The sequence below is a fragment of the Sceloporus occidentalis genome, unplaced genomic scaffold (assembly GCF_023333645.1).
Source record: "Sceloporus occidentalis isolate IW3139 unplaced genomic scaffold, rSceOcc1.0.p SCAF_8, whole genome shotgun sequence".
NCBI classification, from domain to species: domain Eukaryota; kingdom Metazoa; phylum Chordata; class Lepidosauria; order Squamata; family Phrynosomatidae; genus Sceloporus; species Sceloporus occidentalis.
The window spans coordinates 41,705,613-41,720,217 of record NW_028316988.1 but is presented as its reverse complement, the minus strand read 5'-3'; the positions used below and the strand labels follow the sequence as shown (position 1 = coordinate 41,720,217).

General features: G+C 47.0%; 2 protein-coding genes across 5 annotated transcripts; both read right to left on the bottom strand.

Moving 5' to 3' along the window:
* Positions 1-202: 202 nt before the first annotated feature.
* LOC149308741 (voltage-gated potassium channel KCNC1-like) lies at positions 203-5,842 on the bottom strand. 2 transcript variants are annotated; one of them, XM_089536394.1, is made up of 3 exons: positions 5,742-5,842; positions 4,330-4,879; positions 203-3,379 (listed from the first exon to the last, which is right to left on the bottom strand). In XM_089536394.1, exons 2-3 carry the CDS (start codon positions 4,822-4,824, stop codon positions 2,594-2,596), a joined length of 1,281 nt encoding a protein of 426 aa, XP_089392520.1. In that variant the 5' UTR covers positions 4,825-4,879; positions 5,742-5,842; the 3' UTR covers positions 203-2,593. The 2 variants fall into 2 exon arrangements, with proteins under 2 accessions (XP_089392520.1, XP_089392519.1); XM_089536393.1 differs by having other exon boundaries at positions 4,330-5,842.
* A 1,369-nt stretch (positions 5,843-7,211) lies between these two features.
* On the bottom strand, positions 7,212-13,147 carry LOC149308740 (voltage-gated potassium channel KCNC1-like). Of its 3 annotated transcripts, none has more exons than XM_089536389.1 (4): positions 13,129-13,147; positions 11,147-11,187; positions 10,407-10,911; positions 7,212-9,242 (listed from the first exon to the last, which is right to left on the bottom strand). In XM_089536389.1, the coding sequence occupies exons 3-4, from the start codon at positions 10,887-10,889 to the stop codon at positions 8,424-8,426; spliced, it is 1,302 nt and encodes a 433-aa protein (XP_089392515.1). In that variant the 5' UTR covers positions 10,890-10,911; positions 11,147-11,187; positions 13,129-13,147; the 3' UTR covers positions 7,212-8,423. The 3 variants fall into 3 exon arrangements, with proteins under 3 accessions (XP_089392515.1, XP_089392512.1, XP_089392514.1); XM_089536386.1 differs by lacking the exon at positions 13,129-13,147 and adding an exon at positions 12,523-13,122; XM_089536388.1 differs by lacking the exon at positions 13,129-13,147 and adding an exon at positions 11,445-12,514.
* Between the last annotated feature and the right edge of the window lie 1,458 nt (positions 13,148-14,605).

Sequence of the window (14,605 nt, the reverse complement as noted above, 5' to 3'; positions counted from 1 at the left end):
AACTGGATATCTGTGGGACTTTGGGTGTTGCAGTCCAAAGAAAAGAGAGTAATATTTGGGAGCTTTCCCAATTAGCGGTTGAATTTGTGGGTCGATTTAGAGGATTATCTTGCTTTCCCTTCAATATCCATAAAAGGATGTCCATACCAAGATTCCAGTACGATGCAGATTTATTTTTGATGCAACAAACGTGTCGCTCAGTGAAAGAGATGACTAAGTATCTAGAAATTCCTTCAGCAGCTAGGATTAATCCTTGGATAAATCATGTGGGAGCATGATGTGCAAAGAGGGAAAGCAACAGTGATAATAAAAGTTTGAGCAGCCCTTGAGGACTCTGTAGATATTTAGGAACTTTGAGGTTTGCGGTGGGAAAATGCCACCGAAGCAACTCCGTGTGTCTTGCAGGGGATCGAGAAATGTTTTTTGGGGGGAACCCCACAGATACAGTAAAAAGGTTTCATCATCCCCTGCACATATACATTGGTCCCAATGCGGGTTGAAACTAGCATGCCCATTTTGTGAATAGCAATAAAAAGAGACCCTAAGCAGCATACAGTATGAAAAGCGGAAAGGAAAGGAGGGGAATGTAGGTAAAAATAAGGAGGTATTTAATGCATGGAGCCAGTGTGGCATACTGTTTTGAGTGTTGGACTATGACTTTAGAGACCAGGGTTCGATTCCCAGCTTGACCATGAAACCCATTGGTCACCTTTGGCAGGTCACACTCTCTCAGCCTCAGAAAGCAGCAATGGCAAAGCTGCTCTGAACAAATCTTGCTAAGAAAGCCCCAGGAGAGAGTTGCTGGAAGTCAGAAACAACTTGAACAACACACATTTAATGCATTGCTCCCAGTTGCCGCCTTTAAAATTGCATTTAAGAGTCAAGAGCGCCCTCTGCTGGTAAAAGGTGGTCTGGCCATATTGACACACTTCATTTAGACCAGTGGTTCCCAACCTTCCTAATGCCGTGACCCCTTAATACAGTTCCTCATGTTGTGGTGACCCAAACCCATGAAATTATTTTCATTGCTACTTCATAACTGTAATTAAATAGGTGCTTTCCAATGGTCTTAGGTGATCCCCATGAAAGGGTCATTCGACCCCCCCAAGGGGTCCTGACCCACAGGTTGGGAACCACTGTTTTAGGAGAAGTAAGGGAAAGCCAATTATGTGGTTTATAAATCAGAGTATAGAATCAAATAGAGTTGGAAGGGACCCCAAAGGCCATCCAATCCAACCCATTTCTGCCATTCAAGAACCCACAATTCCTGAGGAAATCCCATGGCCCTCCAGAGTAACAATGTGCAGTTAATGCCTAGTTTGATGTATGGTTAGTCAAAAGAGAGGCAGGTGTAGTCTCCACTTTTGTGTGGCAGAAGGACAACAGAGCTATAGGTCTTGCAGAAGGATAACAAAATGACCAAAGCTTGGAAAAGCAACATTTTCAAGCTCTAAAACTAACAACTATTTAATTTGCTATTGTTATGTTTTTTTTCTACAGAGTTTATCGAACCATTTCCTGTATTGCTATGTACTGTATATGCATTATCCTACTTGAGAGTATGTATTTTCCCTGGATGAAGATTAACCTTCCATTTTGAAGCCAAGCCCTCCCTCCAGTCCATCTGCCTTGGTCCAGGCCTCAGAGGTAGAGAGGAATTGCTGGACCTCTTACCCTTTCCCGCCACCACTCTCTTCTCCTTCTGTGTCATGTCTTTTTAGATTGTAAGCCCGAGGGCAGGGAACCCTCTAACTAAAAAGATTGCATGTACAGCGCTGTGTAAATTTACAGCGCTTCATAAATAAAGGTTAATAATAATAATAATAATAATAATAATGCCGCTTGCAGGATTTTCTGCTTTGTGATAGCTTGGCCGATATGGGGACAGAGTGCACCTTCCCAAGGGTATGTGTTAATATTTATTGTCTTATGTCAGTTAGCAAAAAGACTACTGGGAGGAGGTGGCATACATAGTTGCATAAGGGGCGCAGCACAGAAAGGGCTTTATGGATTCCCTTTGGTTTCAAGCAAGAAGGGATCAGTTGCAAGAGCAAAGGGAATAACCAAAGGTCTCTTTCCCCCAATATGAGCCCATGAGGGATTTTTCCAGGACTGGGCCATGAGCAAAAGGTGTCTGTGCTGGAGGCAGGAGATGGGAGTCAAGAAACCAGGAGCCAGAAGCCAGATATTGGAGAAGCCACCTGGTGTAGACAGATTTAATCTGGATTCAGTCCAGGGTTCCAGTTGGTTCCACGAGGCTTCCTTTAAGGATGTCCCTTCCAAAGAACAACCCATGGTTCACCAGGTCTGCATTTTGAAGCCACCCATGATCCTCTGGATCTTTTGGTTTTTCTGATCCTGCAGCAAAGAAAAGCGAAATGTGTTTTGGTTCGGTAGCGCATTGTTGTTACACACTGACAACATGATGCTCAATTCAAGGAAAGGGCGGCAGGACAGAGGCGCCCATTGCTCAGAGTGGGAAGAGAGCATCTCCCTCCATCATGCTGTCCAAAGAAGCTTCTGCAAAGGGGAGTCCAAACCTTTTGGAAGTGTCCTTCCACTCCCCGGTGACCCCAAAGAAGCACACATGTGCTCAGGCTGCCTGTCTCTTCATGCTTTTCCTCTTCTCCTTGGCCATGGCAGCTTCGTAAAAGCCCTTGAACTTGACTAGCAAGATGGCGGTCAGGATGATGACAGTGAGCACACCAGTGATGGCTGCACAGGCTCCAACCACTTGGCCGAACTTGGTGACGGGGTACATGTCTCCGTAGCCCACTGTGGTCAGTGTGATTGTTGCCCACCAAAGGCCAGAGGTAACGTCATCCATGTGCGTGTCGGCTTCCTTTATCTCTGCGTAGTAACAGAGGGAGCCGAAGAAGAGGACTTCGAAGACGAAAACCACCACGAAGAGGAAGATCTCCTTCAAGATGGCCTTGGCCATGTAGGGCAGGACCCTCAGCATCAGAGGCGTCTCCACCAGACGGAAGACCCTCAGGAGTTTGAGGACGTAGACGGCGCGGAAGAGGCCCAGCCACAAGACGATGGCCTGGTCTTTGGACGGATGTCCGGCTGAGAAAAGTTCAATGAAAATTGGAAAGAGGGAGAGGAAGTCGATGGCGTTCAGAGGTCTCCAGAGGAATTTGTTCTTGTTGGGGCAGATGGCGAGTCGGAGGAAGAATTCACACGCGAACAAGAGGATGAAGAAAAGCTCCAGGTAGAGGAGGTGAGGAACCCTCTTGTGCAGAAAGGCCCAGCGGTGTCCGTAATGGTGAAAGCCGTCCTCGACGGTGTCGTTGGAAACCAAAAAGTGGGTCGTAGAGTTCACATTAGTCAGGATGACAAGGCCGATGTTGAGCAGCAGAGAAAGGATGGCCAGAGCCTATATACACAGAGAGGGAAAGCAATTGTAAGGAGTGGTGAACATCAAGACATATCCCAAGACCCTGGCTCTTTGCCATCTAGGCATGTGGTCCATTAACCAAGCCTCTGATATCCACCCACCATCCTTTTTCTCTTTGCTTTTTGTCTAGCTGGAAGTTTTTTTAGCAGCATCAGCATTGGGAGGATTGTGGAAGAAGGCTGGAGAAACACAGGGAAATGAGCAAAGTTTGAGAGCCAGCGTGGTGCCATAGTTTGAGCATTTGCTTCTAAAACCTGTCATCCATTGAATTCCTCACCTCTGTATTTTGGACCGGATCCAAGGACAGAAGTCACCGAAAGAGCAAATCCTACAATTGCACTGAGCTGGTTGGTCATTTCCAAGGCTATGCAGCCCTATTCGGCCATATTGGTATGTTTTGGAAAAGGACATTGGAAATTAAAAGGGAGATACAGCATTTCCAAACATTCCTAAAAGGCCGCTCTTAAAGTAACATGAAATACTAACACAGGGCTTTTTAAACTTTGTGGGGAGAGTTACAGCGTTATAGCACAAGAGTGCCATTTATCTGACGCATTATAGTACTATAATTCTAAAAAGAAAGAAGAAAGTAAGTAAGTAAGTAGAAGATTAGACAATATATAGTTCTGATAGTCCCCCGATTTAAGAAGAAACCCACTTGAAAGTAGGAATCAAGTGTTTTAGCTGGGACCAGGAATAGCCAGAATATACTGAAATAACAGAAATATTGTCTGTCTGTCTGTCTGTCTGTCTGTCTGTCTGTCTGTCTATCTTTACATCCCAAGAACTACAGCAACAAATTCCACAAATGCCCCATACAACTGCTCCACGTGGAGGAGTCCTTACTCCATCCTGGGCTCTGGCCATCCCTTCCCCACCTCCATCCCCTTTGGAGACATTTTGGGAGATGGAAGAGGCATGTTCCTTACCGTCGCCCATAGAGAAGAGTAGGGCTTTTCCAAGAGGGTCCATACTCGGAGCTTCCAATGCATCCAGCGATGGCCGTTCCTTCTCTCCTCTTGGCTCAGGAGACCCTGGTTGTCGTCTGACTCCTCGGTGTTCCCAAAGGCATCGCATTCTTCTGCCTGGTCCTCCATCTTGCTAAGCTTTGTCCAGCAACAGGGGGGCAGTTGGGAGACCCTAATCTCCCAGAAGGCCAGTTCCTCCTCCAAGGCAGACCTGCAGACGTCTGCAGGGCAATGGAGATGTCTGGTCCGGAAGTAGCTCAGCACTTGCTGGAAGAGCCGGGGGCTTCGGTCAAAGAAGAACTCTTTGGCATCGGGGTCATAGTCAAAGGCCATGGAGGCCTCGGGTTCGGTGAGGCTGTGCAGCTTGGTTCCTGGGAAAGCCCTGAGCGTGCTGCAATAGGTTTCATAGTGCATCCCTCCGACGTTCAGGACAATCTTTTCTGTAGACTCCACCATTTTGCCGTGGGACTGGCGTCCTCAAATCACCCAGAAATGCCACAACAGAGACAACCTGTCAAGCGATTCAATCACTGTCAATGCCATATTGAACACAATAAGTGTGCATGGAGTGGAGAAAGCACCATCTGTGGGTCATGTTGTTGTTGCTGTGTGCCTTCAAGTTGTTTCTGACTTTAAGGTGTCCCTAAGGTGAAGCTATCATGGGGTTTTCTCTGCAGGATTTGTTCACTGGGGGTTTGCCATGGCCTTTCCCTCAGGCTGAGAGTAGTGACTTGCCTAGGGTCACCCAGTGGGGTTTTATGGCCCAGTGGGGATTTTAACTCTGGTTTCCCAGATTCCTAGTCTAGCACTCAAACCATTGCACCACAATCGCAACCAGCCAAAACCTTAATGGGTTACAAAAACCAATGGTCTGTAAAATCTCTATGCCTCTGAAAGAAGTTCTAGAGGATTCAGTTTACTCTCCGAATACTGTTGCTTTCAATGGGATTTGAGCCGTTCAGTCAGTGGGAACAATGCACCAATTGAGTTGGGCTGCTCTAGTTCTTCAGGTAGGGTTTCTGATTCTATGGTTTGCCATGGCTTTCCTCTGAGAATGAGAGAGTGTGACTTTCCCAGTGTCACCCAGTGGGTTTCCATGGGTGAGCAGGGATTCGGTCAAAGTCCTAACCCAATGCTCCCACCATTCAGGCTCTCTCTACTGCATATATATATGTACATGCAGTGGGGGAAACTCCCAATATGCCATACTGATGCAAAACAGTTGCCCCCATCCTTCTGAAGCAGTCTCCAGGAAAGGCAGTCTCTGCAAAGGTGGTTTCTGTACCTCAAGCTCTCTCTGTGTCTGCCCTTCCTTCCCTCTCTCTGACCCTCTTCCAAACCATCTCCCCTGTCTTTGCACCTCCTCTGCTCACCTTCCCAGGGCGGTTCAGTGCTCCATTGCTGGTGGGTGGGAAACCTCTGTGAAGAAGAAGCAGAGTCCCAGGGCTATGTTTCCCAGTCCTTACTTGTGAACTCCTCTGCAGCCAGTGAGGCAGCAGCTTTGGGTGGCCAGAGAGGGAGAAAGGGCAGAAGAAAGAGCAGACAAACAAGGGATGAAGCAAGTTACAGGAAAACAGGATGTTCGGTGGCCCAGCTCCAAGCTTGGAGTTGTGGGATGCCAGAAAACAAAGCCAGCCAACCCAAGAAGAAAGCCATTGAAGTCGCGCACACACACACTCCCTCCTAGCACTGACTTCCTCTTTCCCCCTTTCCTGAACTTTCCTATCAGCAGCCTCTTGCTCTTCTTCAGGGGAACATTTCTTTTCCTTTTCAAAAGCAAGTCGACCAACGCCTCTCTCCTCGATCCACAGCGGGGTCTCTTTGCCCCCCATGGCTCCTCCAAGAGACCCAATTGCTTTGGATGTGCAGCAGAGTCCAAACTCTCTTGGCTCCTTTTGGAAGAGAACTGTTGCATAACAAGGACTGGGGGGGGGGGCACATAAAACCAAGAACAAATTCTTTCTTTCTTTCTTTCTTCCTTCCTTTCTTCCTTTCTTTCTTTTTGCTCTATTCTGCTCAAGCCAAAGCATTTCTCTGATTTCCCTCCCTCTTCTGGTAAAAATGATTAATTCCACCCACCTCAGCGCTTGCTTTCTATCTAAAGAGGACAGGCAAATGGGACCAAATCCTGTTGATTAGCCCCAGTTGGGGTAGATTGACAACAGTTGATTGAATGGATCTACATCAGCTGGGAGTTACAATCCTATTACTAGCCCCAACAAGAGTTGATTCCATTGAATCAATGGGATTTGGCACCATGTTGACTGACCAGTCAGCAGTTGATTCAGTGAGTCTACATCAGCTGGGAATTACAGTCCTATTACTAACCCCAGCTAGAGTTGATCCCATTGAGTCAATGGGATTTGCACCCGTGTCAGCAGTTGACTGAATGGGTCTACTTTAGCTGAGAACTGCAAACCCCATGTAAGCTCCAAATAGACTAGATGCATTGAATCCATGGGGTATTAACCCAGTGAACAACGGATTGAATGGGTCTACTCTGGGTCTTTCTGGAGGGGTTTCTGCTGGGAAAGGTAGAAGGAGAGGCAGTAGAAAGAGAGGGAGGCCACATGCCAAATGGATGGACTCAGTTGAGGAGGTCATGGTCCTGAATTTGCAGGACCTAAGCGGAGCAGTGGAGGACAGTCAACCGTGGATTGAATGAGTCTTGGAGGCGTTTCATCCACAGGGCCACCATGAATCGAGGATGACTCAAGGGCAGCTAAGAACACCAACAATTCATGTAGTCGAAACTTGGACAACAGTTGCATTTGCACAACTGACTGTGACATCTGGGTTGGCCCTGAGAGACAGTGATGCAAAGCAGACAGCAATTGTAGACATTTGCAAGGGACAATAAAATTTATTTATTTCAAGAAAGTGCAACCCAGGAGTACAGGCATAGAATGTGCAATAAAGTGCGGCATGACAGCAAAATATGACACGTATGATATAATTTAATTGCATTATAAAACCGCAATCCACATCCCTCCTGCTCCAACTTCCAAACGCCTTTTCTCGGAAATGGTAAAACTTTGCAAGCGGAGACCCCTGCTCTTTTCAGAAGTGTCTAAGTGTTCATTGTGTTCTTTTTCTGGTGTTGCATGGCTCTGAGGTTGGACTGCCTGTAAAGCAGTCCCTCCCAGTTGCTTCTGCCTCCTCACTTGCTGCCCTCATCCTGGCCAATGCGTTCCTAATGACACATGGCCAATTCACGTGTCCAATTTATTGCTGCATGAATCAGGAGAGAAGAATTCAAACAAGCAAGATGGTGCAAGGCAAAATGAAGACGTGTGTATGTGTACCAGAGGTTAGAAAACACTTTGTTGGGCTTTCAAATCCAAGGATACCCCAGGTGTCATGGTCCAAAAAGTGACTTCCCAGCTGGGACATTCTAAACACAACTGAAAAAAGTGGGACAATGGAAGATTGACTGGGACTGTCATTGTCAAACTGAGGTTGTTGGAGGATATGGGTTTGCAATCTCTATCTCAGAAGACTATGGATTTTTCACTGCTTCTTTCTTTCCTCCCAGTTTCATGTCACCGAAAGAAAGTTCTGGAGAACGGGAAAACTTACCACATGTGTGACATTTTAGGTTTCTTTACATAGTGATTGCAGCACCCTGGATGGTGTTTTGATGCATGAGCTATCCAGCTATTTTGGGGTATCATTGCTACGTAAAGCCAGGGAAGCTATGTTGGCCCACTGGTAGAAACCCATAATCCACAGCAAGGCAATATCTTATTAGGACCCACTCAAACATCTCATATATGTGTGTGATAAGATGTTTCCATAGTCAGAGTGCCCAAAGCGGCAAGTAAAGCTCAGAGACTATGGGTGTTAATGGGGGCAGTGATGTTACAGGCTTCTATGATGAGAGCCATCAGTTCATGGTCTCATGCAGATCCTAAAGTGTTGCTCTACAAAAACAAGCACAGGAGCATGAATTGGCATGATAATAACAACTTGCACAATGGAGTAAGTGGAAGCGTCTAAAATGGGAGCATGTTATCTCCACTGAAACAGATGGACCTGGAGGTGCTCTGGAGCTTTCAGGAGGACAGCAACGCCGGTGTTTTCTTCATCCGTTTCATCCTCTCCTTGACCAAGGCAGCATCATAATAGCCCTTGAACTTGATGTAAAAGAGAGGGATGGGGACAACGATGGTGAGGATGCCGCTGAGAGCTACACAGGCCCCGATCGCTTGGCTGTAAGTTGAGAGAGGGACCACATCTCCGTAGCCCACAGTGGTCAAGGTGATCGCGGCCCACCAGAAAGAAGACACAAGGCTGCCAAAGTGCGTTTCGTGCTCCTTGTGCAGCAAGTCCGCGTAGTAAACGAGGACCCCGAAGAAAACAATTTCGAAGGTGAAAATGAGCAAGAGGATGAGGGCTTCCCTCAGGAGGCTGCTGGAAGTGTGTGACAGGACCCTGAAGACCAAGGTGGGCTCCACAACCTTCACTACCTTGAGTAGTTTGAGGAAATAGGCCAAGCGGAAGAAGCCCAGCCAATACACTGGATGGTTGCCTGCTCCGGCTAAGAAGAGTTCGACGTAAACTGGGAACAAGGAGAGGAAATCAGCCAGGTTTAGAGTGCTCCTCAGGAATTTCTTCTTGTCTGGGCAGAAGGTAAGTCTCGCAATGAACTCAAATGTGAACCAGAGGACAAAGAAAAGCTCCAGATGGAGGAAGAGAGGCAACTTTTCCTGAGATGAATATTCATCTGGAGGGAATTCCCCGGATCTATTGCCATAGTGATGAAGGATGCCACGCGTGGCATACTGATGAAGGATGCCACGCATGTCATAGGTCTTCCACAGAAAAAGGATGCAAATGCCAATGTTGAAGAGCATGGAAAAAGCAGCCAGGCACTGTAGGGAGAGAGGAAGCACAGCCATTAGCATCAGTTTACTCTTGTACCAATGCGTTGGGGTGGAATCCCATTGCTACACTGGCCATACACTAGTTCCCTCCTCCCATAAGCAATTGCCCCAGCTGTCATCCTTGTGTGCTTCATCCACAGAAGGCTCTGGAGATAACTGGTCTTAAGGATTGGGACTCTGTGGATGCGCTGTGCAAGTATGTGGTTTGGTTTTTAGAATGGGACTTAAAAATCATGAAAGTCCAAGGATGCTGGTTGGTGAACCATCTTGAACCCAGTTTGTGGAAGAGGAATGGAAGAACATCCAGTAGTGGATGAAGTGTTGGGGTGTGGGAGATGAGTGTCATCATCATCACCACCATCACCACTGTCGTCATCATCACCACTGCCACCACTACTGTTGTCGTCATCATCATCATTCTACCCTGCCTTTCCTTCCAAATGAGGACTATCTGGCTGGAATCTTGTTGGATAGTCCCAGCAACTAAACCCATCGAATCTGTTGTTGAATGGTGTGCCAATGCATAGGTAAATCCCATTGAATCAATGGTTCTCATAGAGTCGGGACTCACAATAACAATATTTGTGTTCTAAAGAGTTTCTCTTCTTTGCTTCTCTGATACAACAGAATCAGAGGAAACTATGCAGAAGAGGCCAGGGCCTGAGGAAGAGCGGCTGTTTGATGCCCACTTCATTACCATCATCATCACCAATGTATACAGCTCAAAAAACAGATAGAAACCCAGCAGCAAAGAATGCCAAGTCTCTAGCAACTGTGGACTCTTTCCCATTACACAGATATAACACTTTAATACCACTCTACCTGCTATGGAATCCTAGTTTGGTGAGGCACCAGAGGTCTCTGCCGGAGAATTATGAATCCCTCCCCAAACTACAAATCCCAGGATTCTATAGGACGGAACCATGACCAACTCAATGTCACAACCATTCATGTGACATCGATTTCTTATAACTGTCTAGACTAGTGAAAGAGGCCCGAGAATCCCATTGCACTTGAAAAACACCCAGCACAGCAATGCAATGACCTTCCTGACTATCGACACAACACTTGTGGAAGTAATATCTTGTGTGCCTTCTTCAAGCTCCCTGGCCCTCCTTTGCCTGATTTAAAGAAATTCTTGGAGTGCGTTACCTTGGCGCTTAGACTGGAATGGGGTTTTTCAAAGAGAGCCCAGACCTTGGGTTGCCACCGGACCCTCCAGCTGCTCCTGCGCCCTTCTGCTTGGTCCAAGAGTGCCTGGGTGTCCTCCTCATCCCAGACCTTGCACTCTTCCTCTTGCATCTCTGCCTTCCTCACTTTCTGCCAACAGCAGGGAGCCAGGAGGGCCTCTTGGATCCCCCAAAAGGCTAACTCTTCCTCCAGGACCGATTTGCAGACCTCTTTGGGGCAATGGAGACGTTTGGTCCGGTAATAGTTCAAGACCTCGTCAAAGAGGTTGGCGTTTCGGTCAAAGAAGAACTCTTTGAGGCGCGGGTTGTAGTCCAAGGAGGCACAAGCCTGGGGCTCCGTCAAGCAGCAGAGTCTGGTGCCAGGAAAGGCCTGGAGGGTCCTGGGGTAGGTCTCAAAGCGGACGCCCCCGATGTTCAGGGTGATCTTCTCCTCCATGGGCTTCATCTCCCAGGTCTCTTGCAGGAGGCTGGAAAGAGAAAAAGGCATGCAAAATTAGGACCTCACATATTCTGCAGACGTTTATGGCACAGCACAGTAAAATAAGTGATTCAAGCTAGCTGACAATTCCCCACTTTGCAACAACAATCCTAACTTTAGAAGCAGCCCAGAAAACATGCTGTGAAAACATTATTGCTTGAGTTGTGGCATATGTGAAACAAACAAACCAGTCCTGCCAGGAGCCACAATGCCAAGCTCCTTACCTGAATTCTTCTTGGTGAGCAAACAACCTGGTTTCCCAGACCTGCAAAAAACAGAAATGGCATTCAGAGCGAGACCATCTTTTAAACTCCTGAGCCCATAAAGCAGCTCAGCATTGGCTTGAACGTTGGCACGCCTCTGCTCTGGCAATCTGGGACCATTTTCTGCCTCTCTCCCTTTTGCTATCCCGTTCCCAAACATCGTCTCTTTGAATCCTCATGCCTGCCTGACTCTTCTAGATGCTGTGTCCAGTCCAAACAACCCATCATCCACTTGGGAAGCCAAGGGTTGGATCCTTACCTTGGGTTTTGCAAGGCTGTTTGGTCAGCTCTGCTAGACTAGAAGGAGAAGCCACTGCTGGCAAGAGAGAAGGGGAGAAAGAGAGAGAGAGGAGAAACAGGATGTTCAGTGGCCAAAATCCAAGCCCATTGCTTGCGGATGCCAGAAAACAAAGCTAGCCTCTCAAACAGAAACGCCACAGGAATGCTGGATCTGGATCCTTCCTTCCCTGGACTGTCAGATCAACAACATCTATTTGGAGGGGAATTACATCTGGGCAGGACGGGGGGCATTGAACCAAAGCAAGGTCTGAACAGCATATTCTGTCCTTCTCTTTGTCCTGCTAACACCCTCAAAGGCCCGGTATGCTCTGGAAATGCATAGGATTCACATGTTCTTGGCAGAACGGAGCATTTTGGATTGCACAAAGAGATGGGGGGAAAACAAAGAAAGAAAGAAAGAATTGAGCTTGCTTCATCTTTGGCACGCAGAAACAAACAAACAAACAAACCCCAAAATACTACCCTTTGCTCTTCTTCTTCTTTCTTGTCCATTGCAAGAATCCTCTCTGGGAACATTTCTGTTGCAATCGCAACATTTTCTACATTGGGAATCCAATGAAAAGAAGCCTTGTTCACCGGAGTTGTGAAATATGTTGACGTGGGTGGCTTTGTGTTTTGTGGGGGGTCATGTAACACAACTCTGGACCTGTCACCCTTCCCAGAAAGAGCCAGCGTTGGCTGTCAGCAGTCAACAGGCTTTATTCTAATATGTGGCTGGACCTGTTTTTATCAGGCAGGGAAATACAATGCGTTGTAAAGGGTTTTTTTTTTTGGCACGATGGGCCATAATCAGAACAAGACGGGACCCAAGATTAACCCTCAACATGGACACATGTGAAAGGCTTTAGTTCACAAGTGACTCTGCTAGATGGCAGTTTGTCTCGGTTGCAGTTGCTGTCAATGGTGCCATTGCTGTTGTTGGTTTAATGGAAGCCGATTGTCTGGATAATGTGGGACATAATGGAAAGGAAACTGGGGTAGGAAGGGAAGGAAGCTAGGAATGTCTTTCAGAAAATTTAAAGAGGGGGAAAATTCACCTCCAGAAAGCGGTTCCAAACTTTGGGAAGGGTGCAAATCCAGAAAAAGCTACAAGCTGCCCCACAAAAGAGTGAAACAAGTGGACGCAGAGGCAACAACAACCAGCAAAACCCTGAAACCCAAGGGCTCTTTTGGGAGAAATCCTGCTTCTTTGGACCACTTTGGAAGAGTCCTGGCTCATTTATTTCTATAGGGGTTTTTGTGGGGTTTGGGGGCTCTGTGGCCATGTTCTAGAAGAGTTTATTCCCAATGTTTTGCCAGCATCTGTGGATGGCATCTTCAGAGAAGGCTGGCATGGGGGATATATATATATAATTTTTGCATGAGCTTTAGTAGTTAATCATCTTCTACTTGAAATGCTGTGATGGAGTCCAATATTGTATTGTTCTTTTTGACTCAGCAGAGGGCACTCTCCTAAAGGATTTGGGGGCTGGGAATATTTCTGGACTTTGGACATCATACCAGTCACTGATGGCTACTTAAACATTGTGTTTGGAAAGAATTACGCAGCACTCACAAATGGAAAAGCAGTCTAATCTGGGGATGAAGACGCTAGAGATGAGAAGTAGGGGTGCAACGCTTTGTTCTGTAATCTGTAAACCAACCTTCCAACGTTTCAGATGAAAACTCCTACAATCCTAAATTGTCCCAACATAAAATCCATGTGTGTTTCATATACATCTTAGATGCAGAGCCTAAAACATCCGCACAATAGTTTCAAAGTAATTTTGTGCATGAAACAAAGTTGGTCTGCAATGAACCATCAGGAAGCAAAAGGTGTCTCTATCTCAGCCGGCCGTGAAAAGCGTCTTGGATTTTGGGAATATTTCAGATTTTGGAATTCCAGGTAAAGGAGACTCAACCTGCAATTCTATAAATTGTTTATTTATTTATTTAGGTATTTCTATCCCGCCCTTCAGCCCTAATGGCTCTCAGGGCGGCTTTCAATATTATTTTTAATCAGACAGTTCCCTGCCCTCAGGCTTACAATCTAAAATTGTTGAACGGCTTTAAAAAACAAAACACCATTTTAAAAACCTGACATTTTTGTGTTGTTGTTTTTTTGTCCTGGTGTCAATAAGCTGTACTGTCAATATACTATACACAATATAAGTTGGAAATGACCTGAAGGCACACAACAACAGCAGCAACGACAATCTACTTGCAAGGCATCTTGAGTCCCAATGCTGAGGAAAAGGCTGGATAGGAATGAATGGTGAGAGCAATAAAGATGCTTCTTGGAACTTGGAAACAATTAGCCGCCTTGAACTTTAAACAGATCCGTTTCTTGACATTGCAAAGGCCCATAAGACTCCTCTTTCCCTTTCCTTTTTCTCCACTTGTGGAAAGAGGAAGCGAAAGGGCCGACATGACTCTCCTCTTGAAGGGTGTTTGGGTTGACAGCCCTGGACCTCCGCCAAACAGGATGCCGGCCAGACCTTTGCGCATGGCACAAAAGCATGGCCATCCGAGCAGAAGGGGCCTCGGCCGGGATCTTCCTTGCGCCAGTCCAGGGCCAGTCTGCGCCAACAGGGAAAGGGGTGAAGCCCAGAGGTGGCACAGTTTTGTTGTGGGTTTGGGGGGCTCTGTGGCCTTGTTCTGGAAGGGTTTGTTCCTGACGTTTCACCAGAGCCACCTTCAGAGAATGCATTCCACAGAGAAACGTCAGGAAGAAACTCTTCTAGAGCATGGCCACAGAGGCCCCCAAACCCACAAAAACGATGGCTGCTAGCCGTGAAAGCCTTTGACTTCTGAGGTGGCAGCTCTTGGGAGACCTTGGTACAGGAATTCAAGACTGGTGCATTGGAAAGGGAGAGCGAGATCCTGCAAAGCATACAATCCTATAGAGTTGGAAGAGACCCCCAGAAGGGCCCTGATTCAGTCCAAGGCCCTTTGTCTTCTGCCATGCAGGAACTCCCTGTGAGAGATGGCTATCCAGCCTCCGCTGAAAGACCTCCAAGGAAGGAGACGCCATGATTCCCCAAGGAGCATCTTCCACTGTCAAACAGCCCTTGCTCTCAGGAAGGTCCTCCGAATGTTTTTAGGTGGAACCTCTTTTCCTGGAGCTTGCCTCCATTGCTC